This window comes from Penicillium chrysogenum, assembly GCF_028827035.1.
Source record: "Penicillium chrysogenum strain IBT 35668 chromosome Unknown utg000005l_segment0_segment0, whole genome shotgun sequence".
Taxonomy (NCBI): Eukaryota; Fungi; Ascomycota; class Eurotiomycetes; order Eurotiales; family Aspergillaceae; genus Penicillium; species Penicillium chrysogenum.
Genome location: NW_026622753.1, coordinates 3,927,930 through 3,948,728, shown reverse-complemented (window position 1 = coordinate 3,948,728; position 20,799 = coordinate 3,927,930). Strand labels below are relative to the sequence as shown.

The following is a 20,799-nucleotide window of genomic DNA, read 5'->3' as shown; positions in this document are numbered from 1 at the left end:
TTCGTTGCGAACTTTGAACTAAGTGAAAGGGAAACTGAACCAGACTTTGAGGTTGGATCTTGATGAGGCAATTGATATTTTATTTCTCACACATATAAATCAGGCTCTTCCCATCTCCTTTCTTGAGGTGGATAACAAACCATGGGGCACAGGAAGTCTCAGGAGGTGGACGAAATGCTTGTTTGGGCATGTTGTACTTGAAGAAAGAAACATAAAAGCTGTCTAGCTACGCAGGCAATATTCAATCATAAAACCAAACAACCAAAACAAAGTAGCAAGGAAGAAAGCGGACTTGGCGTAGGATTCAACTCCAGACGACTTCCCTACCTGAGTCGCTTTAAGAAGAACCCAGAATCCGCAGAAATGACCTCCAACAGACAGTACGAAGAATGGCAAACCGAGTCCAGTCAGAACTCCTGCCATCGCAAGGAAGCCGGTGGATGCACAAAGGAGGGAATACGACAGGAGCTGAATGGAGTCTCTGAATCGGACCGCCATGCTTTTCACCCCGACCTTCAAGTCCTCCTCCGTATCCTGGCGCGAGTAAATTACATCGATCATGATAATAACCGATCCAATAAACAGGAACATGCACACAGTCGGCGTCACCTGTGAGAGAGGATCTAGCCCGAGACTGTGCATTGCCATCGGAACAGCCCAGCCGATGTTCATCAAGGTAATCTGAGGATAGTCTGTAAACCGCTTGCCAAATGGGTATGACAGTGCAAAGAATGTGATAATGAGGCAATCCACAGTGCAGGCCCATGGAAGAAATATCAAAACAGTGCCTCCGCAGGCGAACAGAGCGACGGTGAGTAAGAGGGCATTTGACGGGGAGACCGCACCCCGCGGCAGGGGTCGGGATTTGGTCCGAGATATTTGACTATCCAAGTCCATGTCAATGAGATCGTCCCAAACACACCCCGCACTTCGAAGGAATATGGACCAGATGGATAGAAGCATGGCGCGGTGCAAGAGAACAGCGATTGGGATCTTCGTGGATGAAATGGATGCGCTAAAGGCAACGCCCACGAGATAAGGGGATGTATTGAGGTAGAACCCCAACAATCGGTGGATCCGCATCAGCTCAGCATACGGTGCTATCCCGGGGGGGAATAAGTTCAGAATTTTACCCTGTGGTGGTACTTCTTCTTTCTCATTTCGTCGTGTCATCGTGGCGCGCGAAAGTGGAATCCGGTGATGAAGCCTCAAAATAATGCCAGAGTGTAGAGAATAGGTGAAACGGGGACGCAATAATAGAAGAGGTATGTAGTGAAAGCGCGTGGAAAGCCAAATATCAGATGACGAAAGGGGCCATAGAGATTTTAATTGAAATATATCGGTGAATATCACTTTGGTCTGGTACAAGTCATCTTGTAAGTTGAGACTATTCATGTATTCAGTAAAAGGCCAAGAGCACCCCTTCATAGGGACCATTCCTTTGGCGCTCTTGGCTCCACTGATAGCCACTATGTGGCCAGCTGATTCTCATTCCATTTGGGCGAGATTTTGTTGGCTAATGGAACGATAGACAGATCTACTGCATTAGCTCAGTTATTTATTCCTATGTTTATGTAGACTACATATGTATGCAACCCCCTAGTGTGTTTTATGCAGTGTTCGGCTGGCCAGCCTTGCGCCTTTGCTTTTGCCGATCAATTGATGATATACTCCATGTATTGTAGATACTAGCCGAGTCCGCCATTTACAGAATAATCCTATGCAAACAATTACTGATACGTAAATACGGAGTATAGTCTCATGGGGTTCATGATCGACGCGGGATACATGCATATCTAGGTAGTCTTTGTAATGACACCGTCACAAGTTTTATGTAAAATCAATCACCCATAGTTCCTTTACAAAGACATGCCACAATTTGTCTTACCGAAAGTGGTTCACGAGATGGTCGAATGCAGATATGATCCAAGCCAAGGGAAAAACAAGAATAGAGCCAGAGAAGACACCCAGAGTAGCGTCCACTGCCGCTGAGGACTTTCTTCGCTTTTTTGAAATTGTGCCACGCGCCCAGTCTCAAGCCGATCCGGCCGTGGAAGAAATTCAATAGTATCCCCTCCAGTCAGAGTCTTGATTGTCCGGTTCTCTATGAGACCACCAACATACTGGAACACATATCTACCCACCACTGCCTTGAGCCAGTTGTCTCGGGTATGAAACCGAGCACCAAATCTTGACCGCTGGTAGGTACTTTTCGCAGGTTCATATCGTAGAGACTTGTATTCCTGGAGCATTGTCTCGATGCAACTCTCCGAGGGCTTGTGCAAGTCATCCGCATGGATCATGCGATTTATCAGAGATGCGAGGACGGCAACATCTTCAATGGCTGTGTTTGCTCCTTGTCCAATATTCGGTGTCATCTGGGGAAGATGAAATTTTGTTAGATAATGGAAACCCCAGTTCATCTAGGATAGCTGGCAGATCTTACCTTGTGTACGCTATCTCCAAGGATGACTATCCGATTCAAGCTCCAGGTTTCAAAAATCCCTTCCTCAAGTGCTGTCATTGACGCTACCACCTTGGTCTTCCAGAGGTCACCCACGGTAATATCCTGCCATATGACCACGTTTTGCATCTTGCCACAGAGATCAGCTGCGTCATTGGGAGAATACCGCGGAGCATTGGGATAAGTGTAGACACGGTCCAATTTTTGAATGATGAACCAAAACACCCGACCATCCTTTCCGTGGAACGTAATCACGCAGAATTTGTCGCCGTAATGGTTTATATGCTCTCCGCTTCGCAGTCCGGGTATTGGTCGCGATATTCCAAAGACACATGCGTACTCAACCGTAAGAGCTAACGAGAAGAAATGCAATAGTTAGTTCAGGTCTAACAAATTCGGATTCAAGCGTAGGGTCCTTCTGCTGCCTACTTTTCCTTTCTTGGGGAGTGATCATTCCAGGATATAGTTCATCTGCCAGTCGCCACATTTCAGAGCGTATACGACTGTGGACACCGTCCGCACCGACAATGAGGTCTCCTCGGAATACACTTCCATCCTCTGTCACCACGCTTGCGCTGTCACCCAGCAGTCGCACCTCGGATACCCTCTGGTTGGTAATTATATTTGACTTGTCGGGGTAGTTCTGAAATAATATTTCAAGAACCTTTTGTCGGTCGAGTGAGACGATGGGGTACTTAAATCTGGATTTGAGCAGTCAGGATACATGTGGGGTATCTCATTCGAGATTCAGAGGAGACGCTGGGTAAGAACCTTTCGTGAATTGTCTTAGGCAGGAAACTGCTAAATGAATAGTCGTCAGGGAAGGAAAGATGCATGCGACTTATCGGCGCAGTGAGCTTTTCCAGACTTTGGTAGAGACCAAGTTGATCAAGTATTTGTGCTCCATTAGGCCAGACTCCAATAAAGGCACCTTCCTGGGGAGCAATTTCCGCTCGCTTTTCAATAACGATATGGCCGATATTGGCTTTGGACAACGAATGGGCTAATGTCAACCCAGCGATAGATCCCCCAACAATGATGACTTTGAACTTATGTGTCTCCATGCTATCCGCCATGTCTGCGTTTAGAAAGATACGAATGCTTCTAATGGCTGCATATAATAGTGCTTGTTGGCGGTGAAGAATGTCGGAGATAAGTCTGTTGACCCGGACGATCAAGTATGAAGCCCTGGAGCTATCTCCAAGTTACAAATCACAGCACGGAGTACTCCGTGTCTGTGGACCCCTTCATAGGTACTGCAATGCAATTTCTTATTTAGTTGCACTTATTACGCATTTTCCTTTTAATGTGGTTGTCTTCTTTCCTTTTTTTCCCGCTTTTTGGTTCCTTCTTTTGTGTACAAAACGTGCATAACTCTCGCTCCTTGCAGATACTGCTTTTCAACAACCCTGTTTATAACCTTTTCTTATTGTAGTGTGACACATATTCAGTCGCTTTAAATTGCGATTTTGTGGTCGATCCTTATAATGGCCCTGGAACATAACACTTTTGAATATAACCCAGTTGTCCTCATTCTCAACCTACCGAGCAGTACGTCACATTCCCCCAACAACTTCTCATTAGGTATCGCTTCAAGCTGCCTTTCCTGACTTTGTCTTTTTCTTTTTGTCCCCCTCGGCATTGACCAACTCCTGACGCCGAATCACGTAGTAGCAGATCGGATAGATAAAATCAAGAATCAAGGTCAACCCGATGTAGAACTTGCACATAGGGCTCTCAAACCAAGGTCCTGCAGCATTGCCAGTGAGGTAGTAGATAGTCAACTTAATGAATCCACCAAAAGTAGCGACCGCTCTCAACAGCCTTTTGCCATGTCAGCCTCACGGAATGAAGTGCCTGGCCTGTAAACTTACCAAGTCAACAAGGAAGCACCGCGGGTACTATTGCGGGAAAGAATCTGAGCAATTGGCCCAAGACTCGCCAGTGTCTGGCATAGCACACCCCCATAGAAAAACCCCAAGTCAGGCCCAACCTCCCGCGCAAACGAATATTGACCGATGGCAAAGCCAATAGTCACTATCCCATAGAGGAAGTAAAGGTTTCGTTGAACGAGGGGGAAATAGTCCCACTCATTGTGGGCATTTTTGATGATAAAGAAGATGACGATGCAATGGACCAAAAACCAGACTCGAACTCCTCCTTCCCAGTGGGCACTCGCCTTTGGGTAGATAAAGGCATAGATAAACTCCCACCCAATGTCATTGCAGAGGGGGAAGATACCTGTGCTGGGGATCTCGTCTTTTTGCGAAGTGCGCAACATGCTGAAGTAGTTCAAAGTCCAGCAAATTCCAGCTAGAATTCGGAGAAATTCCGCCGCCGACGCCAAGGCATCTCGATGCTTCAGGACTGCGGAGAGCAAAGTCGATTCCTCCATTGTTTGTCGTTGTATGGAAGATCTCAAATGAGCAGGTGTGTCAACAGGATAATAGGAATGAGAACGAGTGTGTCCTCAAGTCCAGGACATAGTTTTACTTCCAGGGGCTGCGATATCTGGCTGGTGGCTAGCTGTAAACTGCAAAATGGATGATCCAGAGTACGCGTGAGAATGCAAGGACTGATCCAATCGACATTTTTCGTCAGTCTACAGGGTTGAACGAAGTACACAAACTGCTTCCGAGCATAATTATGCTGGGATTCGTAATTAGAGTTGTTGACATATTGCCCATCACCACTGAGTATTGAAATATTATTTTATGTATCCCTTGATCGTCACTGCATATGCTACATAGCTGAATGACATTTCATATACATACCATACCGTACACCAAGGCGTATTTTACCATATTGGGTCCGTCCCGTGCGGGCCGAGACGGATCTAACGTTAAATGTTCCAAGGTTAGCGCTAGGTACCTAGGTAAGTTACACAATACCCTAAGCCCTGCCGAGCCAAGTAGCCGATCTCACGATCTTGGCCAAACTTTCACTACTCGTATTACTAGTACTCCGGACATACTATTAGTTTCGTTTTTGAGTACTTCAATTTACAAATACGTGTATTTATCAGTTGCTATGTCCTGTTTACAGGACAGGCAATAATCAGTCTGTAAGTGCTCCGTACAAATTCAAGCATCAAATTGAATAATTTGCCAGTAAAGAAGATTGAACACTGTACACCGATATAGAGAAAGTCTCGTCGATATAGTTTCGTGATTATGCTACTTGAACTAATGCCTAACTCGAACCCAATTTGTGCACTTGTTCCTCTACGTGCGCCCAAGCATCCGTTCGTAGAACACCGGTTAGCCACCAATTCCCACCAGCATCTTTCCCTATTACCGAAAGAACGTTGCGAAATGAATTTGCCGAGTGCTGAACCCCATTTACATAGCTTGGCTTTCCTTTCTTCTGGGTGTTCTGCGAGCTTGACTGAGCGGAGCTTTGTAACACGGCCGGCGAGAAGTCCATGTCAAATAGACGGGCTTTATGCCAGTTGGAGCAAGACAGAAGCATCATCCGAGGATCACCCACCAAGGCGAGATAGCCCGTCTTTTCCATCATCTGCATTTGCAGTGCTGTCATCGCCTCGACCTGCTCTGGAGTCCGCTGTTCTGCTACGGATTCTCGAATCCGCAGAGCAATTTGGCCTAACGGTTCGTCGGCAATCTGCTGGCCCTGTAGAAATGTGGGTGACATGCACAGTGCATTGCCCATGTATGCACTATCTTTCGACGTGAACGATTCATGCAAAGATGTTCGCAGGTTTAGTGCATTGTTTACCAGGATAGTCTGGTCCGTCCTAAGCCCCAATGCACCGTAGAGACTGCGCACCCACCACCCCAACAGCACGTCACTTTCACTCACGAAAGGTACTGTGCCCCCTTCGCTGCTTGAGGTAGCGGAGATCTCACTCGATGCCTGCTGGCGGAGACTCCGCAAACATCTGGCGGGAATACAAATGGTGCGTCGCTCCTCCTGGCGATACCACAGTCTGTCAAAGATATTCAGTCCGATAAACCATAAGAACTCTTTCCGACCAAACACACGGTTGAAGTGCATGTACTTTTCCGCTGGCGTGCGTTGGCCGAGTTGTGTGAGCGGGTCTGATCGGAATCCTTGTAGTTTGGGAATTGCCTCTCGGTTCCCTTGGAGTAAAGCGGTCCATGCATTCAAAATTGCTGTCATTCCCATAACATCTGCTAAGGTGTGTAGCCATGTGATAGTAATTACTGTGGCGTCACTGAAGGTGATAACGTGTAGACACAGTTGGGGTCTGTCCGAATAGGTCCAGTCATCGATGTGTTTTGGGGCATCTGCGCTGCGTAGTAGATGGCTTAATTCATCGGGGGATGGAAAGATGGCGGGCGTCCCGGTTGCATGTGGTATTCTGGCCCCAAGTGGGTGGTCGGCGATGCTTGTCTCATGCTGAGCATTGGTCATGCTGAAAGCCGGCCTCGAGGCATCAAAATGTGCTGGAATGTGATATTCAAGTTTTCCATCTCTCTATTAGGCCGCTCTGGTCAGCATCAAACGTCTAAGTCGGAGATCAGTCTCAAACTACCCACGTTCATACGCAATCGAGCTCCCAGCTGTCTCCAATCTTCCATCTCGAGCAGCCGATCGAGCGCATCTCGTAGTTTTGATACATCCAACACATCATCAAATTTGAGCGAAACGTCCAACACCGTGCCGCGCATACATAAAGCAGTATTCCAGAAATGGAGAGGGATGATCTCATCACTCGGCACGGTAGTAGGTTGAGGTGGTCGTGTGCTAGAAAAGAACCCCATGGTTGAATCAATGTCTGTTAAGAGATAGTGTTTCAATGGAGAAAAGAGGCAGTCTAAGCGGTTGCTTTTGTACAGGCATGGTACGTATAAAATAGTTTTTTCAATTCGTAACAGTAGAGCTTCGATACATGCATACGAGTGCATGTACCAGTATGTATGGATGTATACAGCCATGGCGACGTATTAGCTGTTCAAATAAAATGACGATCAACATATACGGTGTATACGATGTATACGGGGTTGTGAATTGAAAGTTACAGCGTATGAATTACAGCCAATTGCAAATAATTCCACCGTGTATATTTCGTGTAATGTACTACAAACGCACACGACAAACGTTGTCCTCTGTCGCACGAGTCTCGGTGTAGGTTTATGAATATTCCAACGGGCGAGGGAACGAAACTCCCAAATTCTCAGAACAATTCTCTCCCGAGTTACCCGGTCTTTACTCCCGGCGAATCGATGAACCCAGCATATAGATGCCTTCTAAGGGATGCTTCTTCGCCAAAGCATCGTCCTGTTCCCAGTTGTCGACCTTCAACTTTAGCCCTGTCTCTTCCTGCACTCGCTCCCACAGCCGGTTCCAACTAGCTAGGTCGTGGTAATAGTATGGCAGGCGCGCGTTGGTGGCATTCCCGATGGCTTGGTCCCGACACGCCACGACGCGACACACGATGAGCGATCCGGCCTTCGGAGCGAGCAATTCAAGTACCCTCTTTGCCACCTTTATTTGTGTATCAAAGTCAAAGACATGAAGGAAAAGCGAGATATAGACAATGTTGAGCTCGCCTGTCAGCTGAGTGACCAGAGCAGATTTATCGTCGAGGACATCCGCATCAATGAAGCGGGACTTGATGGTTGGGCGATCCATGAACAGGTCGAGGCCAAGCTCAAGGAACTCAGGACGAAGGTCAGATCCATACAGGTTTTGCGATGGGGCGCCGTCATAGATCTGGATTTTCCGCATTTATTGAGGTTAGCCAGCTCTAGTCAAGTTGGGGAAAGATGCAATTGTCGCCTGCTATTCATCTTCTCGACGCAACTCACCAATTGTCGCAGTTCCTGTCCAAACGCACATCCCAGGTCAAGTAGCCTGTCTCCCTTCTTGACACGGTCAAGCATCTCTAGGTAGCAGGGTGACGATGCGATGCTCAGCTCGAGGAATGAGGCTTGTCCAATACAGGCGTAAGGGAACTAACACGTAGAGAAATTTTCATGTCAGTCAATAACCCTTGGATATCAGGAAAGGTAAACTCAGAGGAAAACGCACAACTGCGAAGGCACGGTCTCTCTACATAGTGTCAGCGAATGTTGTCGTTTAAGTTTGGGGTTGCGCCACAAACCAAGTCTTTCACATGTTGCAAAATATTGTCCGCTGGGATCTTGCTGTACTTCTCTAGAATCGTCCTCGCTGGCTCGTTGACCTTAGTCAACTCTGTACTGTAGAGGCTCTTTGGATCAAAGCCGCTCTTGACGGCGGTCTCGAGTTGAGAATCTGGATGCATGGTGGGTCTTGATTGACCTAAGGGATGTCGAGGGGAAAATATAGGACTTTGGGGAAACTGCTATCACTCAAACTTGTAAGAATGAGCTTTTAGTGGGACTATAAAGATATTCAACAAGCCAAACTCGTTGGGGCATGTCACTATGAGATTAAATACATGTCTTTGGCGAATCAACGCGAGAACCCCGAATAGTACAGGCTTTGGGTAAGGGAAATGCGGTGTAGAATGGCCCACGCAGAAAGAATAACGAAATAGGAAGTGAAGGCAAATGCAAGGAAACATTCCGAAAGAATGTGGACGTAATCGGCTGGAAGCTAGCGTAGGTTGTCGGCGTATACATCATATTTACGATCATGCGCACACGGGATGTAACGATGGTGAGAGTCCACAGACTATGTGGCTGGCTGATGCCGTGCATTAATACGAAGTACTCCGTAGGGAATGCCAACTTGACGTACTCAGCTTCAGGTATCTCTGCCTAGGTACGGGGTAGGCTGGCTCGTCTATTGTAAACCGACATCATGTCCATGGCCGTATATATCGAATATCAAGATTGAAAGTTATATTTGCAAAAAGAATACTCTAAATATTGTCGGCCTGACTGCTCTAGCTAGAAGACGCACAATTCACATCCAGCAGACCTTCATCAACCTAAATTTAGACGAAATAAGTCAGTAAACGTGTTGTCAGCGTTGCACCAATCTTTAAAGCAAACTTACATTTGTGCAAGTGAACTGATCATCCCCATCGGGGCTAACAACGTCGATGTTACTAGCCTTGATATTTGAGCAGACCTGTACAAGTCAGATAGGGAGTTACAACTGGTGCTGTTCGAGCACTTACATCGGGACTTGAGCAGACAATCATTCCCACATCAGGATCACGTTTACCAGAGGTGACGCCCTTGAAATTCTTGAAGACGATATCTTCAATGGCAAGTTTGCTCTGGGTGGCGTATGTGTTAGCCTTCGGCAACCAGAAACGAATGGTAGCGCTGCTATCAAGGTGGAATGATAGGAAATAGGCACAAAGGATATTGATGAACACCTACAGGGAACTCGTTGCAGAGAGTCAAATTCTTCTGGCCATAGCACTGGGTCACTTCGATGGCATAGTCAACATTATCAATGGTCATGCCATCGTAAGTAATGTTCTTTACCAGACCTGATCCGCCGCCGCCCTGTAGATCGGTCGACATCGCAGCGGAACCTCCAGGCCAGACCTTGATACGCGCACCATCCTTCATAGGATCGTTAGAAACATAATCATCTCGCTTGTGGGACGAAACCTACCGATGCGTTAAACATGGAAATATTGTACACGAGCACGTTCTGCACGATATCAACCTCGCCCGGGTATTGGCCCAGAGAGCCAACAGAGATACCGTGCGAGCCGTTGCAATGGAGGTTCTGGACCAGAATGTCGGTAACATTGGGCTTGAAGGAGACGCAGTCTTTGACATTGTTAGTAAAGGAAGATGGTGTCTAATCTTTTTGAGGGAGCTGTACCATCTCCATTGTTGATCACAGAGTTTTGGATAACAACATTCGTTGAACGATAAAGGTCCCTATCGACGTTATTAGTTAACTGAAGCTAGCCTCTCGTTTATATGGGGATGAACTTACCATCCGTCGGTGTTCTTGGCCTCATTCTCACTGCTACTGTACCCACTGATATCAATTCCGTCGAAAAGGACGTTCGATGAGTTTGCCACGAATTGATACCACTGAGGCGAATAACGAAGGTTGAGAGGTCCAATGGTACCACCATTTAGCCCAACTATACCAACCAGAATTGGGCGCAAGATGAGGGGGTCCTCAGCATATAAGTCATACCAGACCTGACCATTACCATCCAGGGTGCCGTCGCCGTAGACATTGACATCCTCACCACCGATCTGGAAGAATGTTGTGGCATTTTGGAAGATTTGCTTGAACGAATTTTCTTGCCAATAATCCGTGTCATCGCTAAATTGGACATGTCCTTGGATTTCTATTATGACTTGGGTAAGTACTCACTCGTCTCATACCCAATGCGCATTACATACCGAGGTCCACATGCTTCAAAAAAGTCATGTCGAGTGCCTTTCCAATTGTATATTTCTTGTCGGCATCGAAGACGACCTTTCCTCCATTATTGCATTGCTTCAATGCGCTAAGAATATTGGCTGAATCGTCGCGGCCATCGCCATGGTTAGCTACATGACAGGTGCGAGTTCTGGCTTGGCTGCCCGGAAGGGGCTTGAACGGATGGTTCGGCTGGCACGCCTCGCTTCGGGAGTATTCCTTGGCTTGAACTGCGGCGCTGAGTGGTACCAAAAGCCCCAAGGCCTGGGTCAAGGTATTTGAAATCTTCATCGTCGGTGTCAAGAGAACCTAGAAGTTGTTTTAGTGGAATTGGCAGTCTCTTCGACTATAGACGCCGTTCGGGCACTTCCAGGACAGCTTATATATAGTCTCGCCATAGGCAATGTATTTCCTCTGTTACCCCCGGTCTGGGGGTGAACGCTAAGCACGGCCCTTTGCGGTCATGCGATGGGGTAACCCCATCTCGTTCAATTTGCTCCGGGGAAACAGGCTAGCGACTCCACGAGATGTGGGGAAACCGGGGCATGGTCATGACTTGTTTGGTGAGTTTCCATCTCGCTGGAGAGCGGACCGGAGATTAATTGACTGGCGTTGCGTAGGCATGGTCCCCAGGCAAGTCTGATAGGAGGAATATTTGAGCGATTTCCCCGATTGGGAGGAAAATCCCGGATAAACTGGCAAGCCCTGCCAGAGTCTCTAAATCCAATACATTTCAAACAGACGAAGCTAACAGCACCCTAGGTTTCCGAGTAGCAACTATCAACGGAGGTTAGTTGGAGTGACAAGACAAATGCTACTGGAAATTCTTCGGAATTCTCGACCATGTCTCGCAGAAGGAACTCAACCAATCACTATGAAACATGCTTTATATGTACAACAACTGTCCAATAAAAGGACCAGACTCTCAGCTCAGAGATGAAACAGCGATCACCTCAATGGCGAGTGAGCTCAACCCCAAGATTCCCCTATAGATTCACTTCGGCGCACGTGAAAGGTCCCTATGGATATCGGTCTAGATGTAATCAGGAACGCTCTTTCAAGCTCCCCTGCCATCAACACAGAATATATCTCATATCTAAGTCGACTTCTCAACAGCCTTCTTGACAGTGCCCTCGGCCGCCTCGGCGGTGGCCTTGACGGAGTCAACAGCTTCATGCTCAATCACCTTGGCGGCTTCGATGCTTGAGTCAGACTGGTTGCGCTGCCACATGAAGATACGGGTCACCTGGACGGCACCCACGCATCCGAGGAAGAAGTTCACAGCGGCGAGCCTAAAGTTATGCCGTGTTAGCATTGGTGCCGGCGGGTCTGGTATCCGGTTAGACATACAGGATGTTACGGGGCTTGATGATCAAGCACCAGCGAGTCCAGATGGCACCAGTACCCATCAGAGCAGCGTTCTGGGTGAGGGAGAGCTTCTCGGCGGGACGGGCGAAGTCGGAGATACCAGCGATGACCAGGCACCACTGTCATAGGGAAATATGTTAGCCACGGTGCTCAGCAGGTACATGGAAAAGCCTTCAATATACGGCCGCGTGTATTCGGAAGGGTGGCTCGGGATATGGCAGGCATATCAAATGAGTAAATCGAGTTGTCGTACCTTCATTACCGGGGCCCTGCGGAGCAGAAGTTAGCATGAATTCGTAGTGGACAAAGGACAATAGATGTAGCTTAATTGGAGCTCTTACCAGAAGTGGACAGTCTTCATACCAACAGGGCTGTTCCATAGACGCTGGAAGGCGCTCTGCTGCTCCGCGGCACCGGCTTCGGAGCTCTGCCAGCGGAAACTCTGGGCACCCGGCCGGCGGAATGGCGCAGAGGCATTGCGGAATGCAAAGCGAGCGTTGTTCACAAAGCGGAAACCCACGCGAGACGACATGGTGATAGCTGGGATGGTGATGCTGGTGAAAGAGAAGATGGAAGAATGTCCGGTGATCGGTGGAAGGGGGAGTTTTCCGTCGGCGAGCGTAGATAGCGCAATTAACCACCACAACCACAGGTGGATGAATACATAGTCAATTAAAAACAAATGGAATACTCTCAACTAATTAGTATAATCTATTCTATTTAATTATTCATCATTTACTATCTCTCTTGCGCCGCAACTACCTACCTATGACGCTTCGGCAGATGTGGAAGCTGATGTAAGCGTATTGCGCTAGTTGATATCGGGACTAGCGGGATTATGGCTCTGCGCAGCGAATCAACGCCGTCGTGAATAATGCACTGCATCGCAGACTGTCCAGCAAGTCAATCCCACTGCTCCTGCGCTCATCCCCCCGTGGCTCATTCGAGACCTCAATTTTCCTAACCTTTACATCTGCCTGACTATTCTGCCACCATGTCTGGCAAGTACGTTTTCACTCAAGGCCTGAAGGAGCTCCGCTTCCTCTTCTGCCAAACCTCCGAAGCGAGCGCGGCCACAAGGTGCGTACACCCCGACCCAGGGCGAATGGCCTCTCAGCTCATTGATTGACCTTCCTCCCTGCCTATAGATCTTTCTTGAACCGCGCCTACCCGACTATGAAGAAGCACAACCCCCAGACTCCCATCATGATGCGCGAGGCCTCGGGCACTCTGCCCCGAGTTTACGCCCGATATGGTACGGCAGGACACCTATAAGCCATTGTGTGGGCTCTTTGACAAGCGAGTCAAGCTAACGTGATCGGTTTTTCTTAATAGCTTTCGGCAAGGAGAAGCAAGAAGCGTTGTCCGGTAAATATCCCCCACCAACCATAATTTTGCATCAAATTGCAATACTAATTGATGTTTCTAGGCCTGTCGGACACCCAGATCGAAGAGCGCATTACACAGTTGGTGAAGCAGCAGCTATAAATTCCTTTTTGTTTCTCTGCAGATCTATTTTATGCCCCCGCGTTCCCACCGTCCTACGCCCATCTTTTGTACCTATAGATGAAATCGAAGCTCATATCCAAAACAAATCCAATTGAATTACTTCTGTGATTAATTGATGCTATCTTTTGCTATCTTTCACAACGCGCTACTAGCATTGCCAACCTCGCCAAACCGATACTGCGCCCAGCTCATACTCCCCTCGGGGAACGTCCAGGTCCTCTTCCCCAGATCCTCGCCCGCAGCACCAGCCCCAATATGAATAGGCAGCAAATGCTCAAAGGAGGGATGAGCCTGGCGTGCATCTGGTCTCTTTATCAGCTCAGCCATGGCCTTCTGTCGTCCAGCCGGCGCAGTCGTCACCGCATCCTTGAGCGCCTCGTCGAAGCTAACCGCATACGGCATCGGGGTTGAACTGCCAAATGTAAACCGCAGATCGCGCAGGTTATGCACAGCCATTCCAGATACAATGATCAAAATGTTCTGCTCGCGAAGACTCGCGACTGCCTGTCCGAGCCGGTAGTGCTGGTCTGGGTCTTCAGTGTTGAAGAGCGAGACTTGCACCACGGGAACGTTCAGTGGGTTTGTTTCTGGCTCGAATGCTGCATTTTCCTCGTCAGCATTGGATATCGTTTGAATGCAAACTGTCACATACCGCACTTGAAGCTAGCCCAGACGCCGTGGTCCAGTCCGCGCTCCACGCCCTCCGCCGTGATATCGGCTTTTTTCAACAACCTTAGCACTTCGTTCGCTACCTCCTTGCTACCCACATTTGGGTATTTCTCTTTATAGTAATGACCCGGGAATCCGTAGAAGCTAAACCCCGTTAGTTTGGATTTGCAAGTTTTGGGCTAGCAATTTGATATCAACATACTCATAGATCAAATCCGTCTTTTCGGCGGTATTGACCTGGATCGTATTTCGACCGGCCTGCCAATGCGCCGAGAATACGACGACAGCCTTCGGCTTGACCTTGGTGGTTATCTCGCGCCCAATCTCACCGAGCTTGCGGTAGGCCGGGTGGTCGACATCGTACATGACGTTTGGCTGGTGGGTATCAAATCAGTATCAAACCAGTCAGCATTTGGTTCATGGTAAGAACCAGGATATGGATAACTCACCCCGCCATGGCTGAGGAAGTAGATGGGTGTCTTCATGCTGGGCTGTGCGTGACCAGTTGTGACTGCGTCTGGCTGACCCTTCACTGTCGCAGCAGCAGCAGCAGATGCTGAAGATGATAGAGGTACTGCCGCTGAGCGCGCGGAAGATCCAAAGAGACGACGGAGACCGAACAGATTGGCGGTGTCTCCCCAGAGCAGGGTAATAAGTATAGCTGCGAGGACGGTCAAGAAAGAGACAAGAGCGAGTTTCTGTCCGCTGAACCAGTTAGGTCGTGTTTCCGAGTCGTTATGTCGGCTTGATCCGGAAGACATGTATGGCTTGTTTCGATTAGAGCTAGCAATGTACTACCTTGCAGCACTCAACAAGGTGGCCTTGTTTTATATTTAAATGCAGAGGTAAGAAAAGAAAAGCACGTATTATGTACGGTACTAGAGCTGATTAATTAAATGCTCTGGGCAGAAGCGCAGGGAGCCGATCATAGGGCCGAGCATTGGAAAATTGAATCCACAAGCTGAGTGGCAGTGCGGAATTTGCCCGCTGACAACCCATATATCCGGCCTGGAGCATTGGCTCGGATTTACGGATACCTGAAGGGACATCAGGTTATTTCGATGTTTGATATTAATACATTGTACAGGTAATAAAGTTGGTCAACAATCTATTAATGTATACAGATGCTACAATCAGTTCTTGTCCGTTCCAGTCATGCGCATCCCATTCGTAAAAAGAATCAAAGGGGGAGGAAAGAAGAGTGAGAGAAGAAAAAAGAGCAATTCCAATCGGGGAAGGCCATTGAGGGAAAAAAAAAAAAAAAAAAAAAAAGTAAGAGGGAATAAGAAATAAAGTAATCATGCAGGTCAGGAGGTAGAAGAGAAGCGTTCTTGACCGGGGTAGAATACACCAAGCGCCGGTGACCATGAAGGGAAATGCACCATGCAAGCCAAATCTAAAAGCGTGGCAAATCATGAAGGGACAAAAATATCCAATCACATGAGAACGCAGTCCCCGTCGCTTTGCTTGTTAACAGCTGATCGTGAGAGACGAGTCTTTTGCATTCGGCTTCCACCCTTCTTAAGGTCTTCAAGACGTTCACGAGCCTTGGGGAATCCTTGAGCTGAAATAAAGAAGAAAAAAGGTCAGCTGTGGTTAAAGCGAAAAGCAGTAAAATGGAAGTCGACTCACCAGCTGCGCGCCAGTACCATCTCTTTGCATCTTCTAGGTTAGGTGTAGCGCCGATTCCAACCTCGGTGAAATATCCCATAGCATATTCCGCCTTGGCAAGACCGGCGGTGGCGGCCTTTCGAGCCCACAGATAGGCCTCGGTGTCGTTCTGCTGTAGAATGCCCTCTGATCCGGTGAGATACCATCCACTAAGGGCGAGTTCACTCTGGTGTTCACCCTGTGCCGCGGCACGAGTGTACCAGATGATACTTGTGCGGTTGTCGATGGGACATCCCATCAGGCCGTATTCGTAGGCAGCACCAAGTCTGAATTGAGAGAACTTGTAGCCTAGCTCGGCAGCTTGGTGGAATAGCTGGGAGGCATATTGCTCGTCGCGCACGATGATGTCATTGCCGCCAGCGTTTTGATACATGAGAGCAAGCTCGTGGAGAGCATGCGGGTTTTCCTCGTCCGCACGGTCAGCTGCCCGCTTGAGCCATGATATACCCTCCCTGGGGTTCCGGGCTTGACCGAGAAGCCCCTTTAGATTAATCATTCCCATCTTGTACATTGCGGGAGTATCACCAAGTGCAGCGGCACGCTTGTACCATTGAACGGCCTTAAATGGATCACGTTTGGTACCGCCACCTTCTTCCTGGCCAATCTCGCAGCATACTGCCACACGGTAGGCAGACTGTGCGTGTCCTTGTTTCGCAGCAGAGTGATATAGTGAGAAAGCTTCTTTGGGATCGACTTCGAGTCCCATTCGGCCCTCACCGTGGCAGTCAGCCAGGAAAAACTGGGCTTCAGAGTACCCGGCTGAAACAAGCTTTTTGAGAATTTTATGCGCATCGAGCACGTACTTCTCCTTCGCCTTGGCTTTTGATTTCGGATCGAGTCTGCTGTTGTCCCCTACTAGAACTGTGGATGCCTCGACTAGCTTTTGGGCGAGTAGAAGTTGGGTCTTCTGGTCAGAAGGATTGGCTCGCGCCTGCTGTTGCAGCCGCTGTATCTCTTCAATTGTGACAGGCGCCTGAGCCGTTCCACCAGGCACCATCATTGGCTGCGGGGCAGCGGGGGCTGGGATCGATTCAGGGGCGCTGTATTGCCGAACCGGCGCAGGTTTTGATGCTTGATCGTGGCCGGGGCGGAACGGGGCTGGGTGGTGAGGAAGAGCATCGGGATTCTGGTGAGGATCTGGCATCTCGGCCTGGTCGTGGGAATAGACTGGCTGGTTGTTCCGGACCGGGGAAGGGCCTTGTGAGTAATCAGCGTAATCTTCGTACCCGTTCGACGCATACCCAGCAGAGGCCGGGTGGTCGAAAGCCGGAGCACGGGAAGTTTCTCCAGGAATATCAAACTGGAATCCCGCATTTTCAAACTGATTGGCACCAGCACCGTCTGGCTGTCGGAAATTTGGTTGAGATTGAGAGCGCGTAGTGTCCACCCCGTTGGAAGGATACGCGTAGTCTCCAGGCGAAGAAGTCGGAGCATGCACTGGTTTCTTGACCGGTGTTGTTTCCAGTCCCATCTCATCAATCAGGGCACCCTGATGAGGGTCTGGCATGGCATCAAAATTAGGCATATCGGGTTCATCAGCAGCACCACCGCCAGACTCATAATAGCTGTCCAGAAAGTCCTTGGGAGCATATGAAACACGACTTGCGGGCTCGGGAGGAATCATCAAACCAGCGGGGGGAATTATCAGGCCTGGGTCTATATCGTTGGGGGCACGAGACCGCGGGGGCCGCATACTTCCAGCAGTACCAGGACGCATAGGAGGTTCGCCCATGGAGCTCGCTGGGTAATCTGTTTCTTGGTAAGTTGACTGGCCCGGGTAGAGTGGTGCAGCTGGGCCGAGCGGCATCGTTGCGCTTCTAGGTGGTGGAGGCATAGAGGGGCCCATGGAGTCTGGATAGTCTCTATCAGGTCGACCTGGTCTGCCTGAGCTAGCAGCTCGCACTGGACCCATTGGATAGCCACCTCGGCCGCGCCCTGGTGGAGGCCCGCGCGGAGGTGGCTGTCGCATATCTGGCCGTCTTCCATTGGAATTTGAAGTGTGCGGTCTAGGCGGGCCCCTGCCATTAATATCCATCGCAGCCATGTCTCTCTCTAGCCCTCGAGGTGGCGGACCGCGCCGATCCCTTGGGCCTCTCGGGTCTCGCGGGTCTCGCGGGTCTCTGGGCGCCCTCGGATCTCTTGGGTCTCGACTTGGGAAGGTAGGGAAGGGATTGTCGAAGGCACCGCCTGGAGGTGGGCGCGCAGCAGCTTGAAGTCGGTTAGTACGCGCTTTGCGGTCTCTGTCGGAATTTACATACGTGCTCTTGACCGCGATTGTGGCGGCGGTCTCCCACCAGGAGGATAGCCACGCCGATCATCGTATCCAGGTCCTGGGGGTCGTCCTTTTCCCGGGCCTGGTGGACCTGGTGGGCGCATCGAGCGTGGCTGAGACTGTGCAGCAGGATATGGTTGCGAACTGGAGGAGCTGGACTGGTAGCTGTATGCCGCATCGTCGTAACCAGGGTCGTTCTGCTGGTAACTATGGCTACTCATGCCACCGTCGCTGTATCCTCCGTGGGAGCCATCTTGCGAATATCCTCCTGGCGATGCCATAGAAGGCGCAGGATGGTTATTGTATTGTCGCAAAGGTGGCGGCCTCTGCGCCTGATGTTGCTGAGTGTATGACATAGCGCAAGGCGACGGAGCGTACTACACGGTGGTGATTCGAGTAGTCTTCGAGGGCGCTTCACAGTCGTACAAATCTTGTGGGTAGTCGCATGCAGGGGACAGCTCGGTAAACTCCAGGGCTCCAGGGCTACAATTTGGTGTTAGCACATCCATTTCACGGATCCATGGATAGCCTGAGTCGGTAACCCTTGGGACTCCACAGTGGTCCTTACCTCGCGCAATGCCAAACCACGTCGAATGACCAGGGCGCCTGTCACAAGCTGATCGAGCACCTGAGTAGGTCAGGACGGTCCAAAGTCAAGTTTGAAGGTGTTCAGAGTAAATGAAGCGGGGGGCAGAATGATTTAGGGGCGGTCGGAGCAGGTGACCTTTAAATTAAACAGTGTTTTTGACCCACAACTGGACACTTTTGCATATTTCTCATACACTTTACTTCATTTTTTTCTTTTTTCCATATGGGTATCCAATCTCCTTTTGCGCCCTTCTAGACTAACTACTTTGGTTCATTTTCTGGGCTTAAAATGGGAATTTCAGTGCCGTCATAGATGTATGTTGTATGTTCCTATTATTATATTCCCACTTAGGACTACACCTCTCGTTGATGCCTTGATACAATGTATAGCTGTTATATACGTATAATTGCTTCTGAAGATAAAGCCCGCGGTTAGAAATTTATTCATCCCACTCGGTGCCTGACGATCAGGGGGGGCGTTCGAAGATGGGGCCGGGGACCTGCAAGTCCATCACAATCACAATTTCAACGCTGGCGGGATCGTTGGCATCCGGTTATGCTTTCTCGGTAACTATACTCTGTAATGCTGGCCATCTGCCACCTGGGTATCCAAATCCATGGCTTTCAGCTGCTCCAGTGGCCGCAAAGGCCGGTCAAACAATGATGACTAAACTAGACCATGTGGCCACCCGCGGTGGATGTAATCAGTCACCCCTTGGGGGGGTATCCAAGGTTGGGTAAACACGTCGGTACCTCGGAGGTATGGAAATTGTGCAACAAAGTAGGACATGAGAGCATAACAGAGACTCCACATCTGTCTCGGAACACTTCCTTAAGACGTCACGGTCAAAGTGACAAAGGGGATAAAAGTGTGGGGAGGAACAAGAAGATGTGAGACACGCTCGATCGGGCAAAGCGTAGTACTGCGCCACATCGGCTGCGCCACGCCGCCTCCAACAGCAAATGAAAGCCGCGATGATGTTGATGATCGCCATCACTCTCAACGTCTCAAGTTATATCTCCAGTTATCCGGGAACCACATCGTCATACCGAAGCCTTGAATCGGTAATCAGCATCCGCGTTTCGGATTCACCATGTCTCGCGCCGGATTATGGGCGAAGACCATAGCCGGGTAAGTGATCCTCGCCCGTACCGCGACAAAGACTCCTGCTCACATTCGCTTCTCAACATAGTGGCCTTCTCATGGTCGTCGGTGGCCCCGCTCTTGTTGAGTATATCCGGCCCTCCGACGAAGAGCTTAGGAAGCGATACAACCCGGATCTGCAGAAACGCGCTGCCGAACAGGGGGGACCGCCGGGCACAGGAATTCGATGACTACGTCCATAAGCTGAAGGAGTGGTCAAAATCCGATAAGTCCAGTATGTGATATGCCCGCCATTTACCCTAGAGATGCCTCTGCGGGATCGGTTGCTCGAACCTGAAAGTGCATCCGTAGCTAATAGTTATGACTTCAATTTTTAGTCTGGTACGCTGCTCAAGAAGAATTAGACCAGAAGCAAGCAGTTTTGGAGGCAAAACGCACACAGGAGAAGGAGCGAACGCGGACACAACGGGAGGAGATGCGCAAGGAGATGCTGGGTGAAAAATGATCCTCCGACTAAACCCCCCTCTACCATCGATCTGTGATCATGCTGTGTCCACACAGAGGATTCGGTCTACCTACAATCTACCTACGCCTCGGAACCTCCATCTCCCTTGCCATTGACTCAATCGCTCCTTCCACAAGTGTTCTTTTCCATCCCGGGGCTTCGGAACCCCGGAGTTCCTACACCATCTTCAATCTTGGATATCCCTGGGTGTATGTCATGATTTTTATTGGCTGTACGATACGTTTGCGACTCTTCTCCCATCTTTGCATCTAAAATCTCAATATCTGAGGCTTATATCAATGTACAACTAGCGACTTCTGAACTGTGTT

General features: G+C 49.3%; 11 protein-coding genes across 11 annotated transcripts; 2 read left to right on the top strand and 9 right to left on the bottom strand.

Annotated features, from left to right (window-relative positions):
• Positions 1-222: 222 nt before the first annotated feature.
• On the bottom strand, positions 223-1,173 carry N7489_009887 (4-hydroxybenzoate octaprenyltransferase; the record flags this gene model as incomplete). Its single annotated transcript, XM_056715636.1, has 1 exon — positions 223-1,173. The coding sequence occupies one exon, from the start codon at positions 1,171-1,173 to the stop codon at positions 223-225; it is 951 nt and encodes a 316-aa protein (XP_056563258.1).
• A 725-nt stretch (positions 1,174-1,898) lies between these two features.
• N7489_009886 (FAD-dependent oxidoreductase) lies at positions 1,899-3,540 on the bottom strand (the record flags this gene model as incomplete). The annotated part of the gene is made up of 4 exons (XM_056715635.1): positions 1,899-2,378; positions 2,447-2,817; positions 2,894-3,165; positions 3,236-3,540. The coding sequence occupies 4 exons, from the start codon at positions 3,538-3,540 to the stop codon at positions 1,899-1,901; spliced, it is 1,428 nt and encodes a 475-aa protein (XP_056563257.1).
• A 516-nt stretch (positions 3,541-4,056) lies between these two features.
• Positions 4,057-4,859, bottom strand: N7489_009885 (uncharacterized protein; the record flags this gene model as incomplete). Its single annotated transcript, XM_056715634.1, has 2 exons — positions 4,057-4,288; positions 4,339-4,859. The coding sequence occupies 2 exons, from the start codon at positions 4,857-4,859 to the stop codon at positions 4,057-4,059; spliced, it is 753 nt and encodes a 250-aa protein (XP_056563256.1).
• Positions 4,860-5,656: 797 nt separating this feature from the next.
• On the bottom strand, positions 5,657-7,212 carry N7489_009884 (uncharacterized protein; the record flags this gene model as incomplete). The annotated part of the gene is made up of 2 exons (XM_056715633.1): positions 5,657-6,925; positions 6,988-7,212. 2 exons carry the CDS (start codon positions 7,210-7,212, stop codon positions 5,657-5,659), a joined length of 1,494 nt encoding a protein of 497 aa, XP_056563255.1.
• A 445-nt stretch (positions 7,213-7,657) lies between these two features.
• On the bottom strand, positions 7,658-8,717 carry N7489_009883 (uncharacterized protein; the record flags this gene model as incomplete). The annotated part of the gene is made up of 4 exons (XM_056715632.1): positions 7,658-8,164; positions 8,260-8,406; positions 8,483-8,503; positions 8,556-8,717. The coding sequence occupies 4 exons, from the start codon at positions 8,715-8,717 to the stop codon at positions 7,658-7,660; spliced, it is 837 nt and encodes a 278-aa protein (XP_056563254.1).
• Positions 8,718-9,323: 606 nt separating this feature from the next.
• N7489_009882 (putative extracellular exo-polygalacturonase) lies at positions 9,324-11,074 on the bottom strand (the record flags this gene model as incomplete). The annotated part of the gene is made up of 8 exons (XM_056715631.1): positions 9,324-9,368; positions 9,437-9,511; positions 9,561-9,662; positions 9,769-9,957; positions 10,010-10,170; positions 10,226-10,284; positions 10,343-10,709; positions 10,765-11,074. 8 exons carry the CDS (start codon positions 11,072-11,074, stop codon positions 9,324-9,326), a joined length of 1,308 nt encoding a protein of 435 aa, XP_056563253.1.
• An 805-nt stretch (positions 11,075-11,879) lies between these two features.
• Positions 11,880-12,683, bottom strand: N7489_009881 (mitochondrial pyruvate carrier family protein; the record flags this gene model as incomplete). The annotated part of the gene is made up of 4 exons (XM_056715630.1): positions 11,880-12,075; positions 12,134-12,270; positions 12,405-12,420; positions 12,493-12,683. 4 exons carry the CDS (start codon positions 12,681-12,683, stop codon positions 11,880-11,882), a joined length of 540 nt encoding a protein of 179 aa, XP_056563252.1.
• Positions 12,684-13,145: 462 nt separating this feature from the next.
• N7489_009880 (L51/S25/CI-B8 domain-containing protein) lies at positions 13,146-13,639 on the top strand (the record flags this gene model as incomplete). Its single annotated transcript, XM_056715629.1, has 4 exons — positions 13,146-13,231; positions 13,300-13,406; positions 13,487-13,519; positions 13,581-13,639. 4 exons carry the CDS (start codon positions 13,146-13,148, stop codon positions 13,637-13,639), a joined length of 285 nt encoding a protein of 94 aa, XP_056563251.1.
• A 156-nt stretch (positions 13,640-13,795) lies between these two features.
• N7489_009879 (DODA-type extradiol aromatic ring-opening family dioxygenase) lies at positions 13,796-15,090 on the bottom strand (the record flags this gene model as incomplete). Its single annotated transcript, XM_056715628.1, has 4 exons — positions 13,796-14,259; positions 14,313-14,473; positions 14,532-14,704; positions 14,779-15,090. 4 exons carry the CDS (start codon positions 15,088-15,090, stop codon positions 13,796-13,798), a joined length of 1,110 nt encoding a protein of 369 aa, XP_056563250.1.
• Positions 15,091-15,765: 675 nt separating this feature from the next.
• On the bottom strand, positions 15,766-18,628 carry N7489_009878 (uncharacterized protein; the record flags this gene model as incomplete). The annotated part of the gene is made up of 3 exons (XM_056715627.1): positions 15,766-15,893; positions 15,962-18,208; positions 18,259-18,628. The coding sequence occupies 3 exons, from the start codon at positions 18,626-18,628 to the stop codon at positions 15,766-15,768; spliced, it is 2,745 nt and encodes a 914-aa protein (XP_056563249.1).
• A 1,326-nt stretch (positions 18,629-19,954) lies between these two features.
• N7489_009877 (uncharacterized protein) lies at positions 19,955-20,470 on the top strand (the record flags this gene model as incomplete). Its single annotated transcript, XM_056715626.1, has 4 exons — positions 19,955-19,992; positions 20,054-20,092; positions 20,148-20,239; positions 20,343-20,470. The coding sequence occupies 4 exons, from the start codon at positions 19,955-19,957 to the stop codon at positions 20,468-20,470; spliced, it is 297 nt and encodes a 98-aa protein (XP_056563248.1).
• Positions 20,471-20,799: the final 329 nt, after the last annotated feature.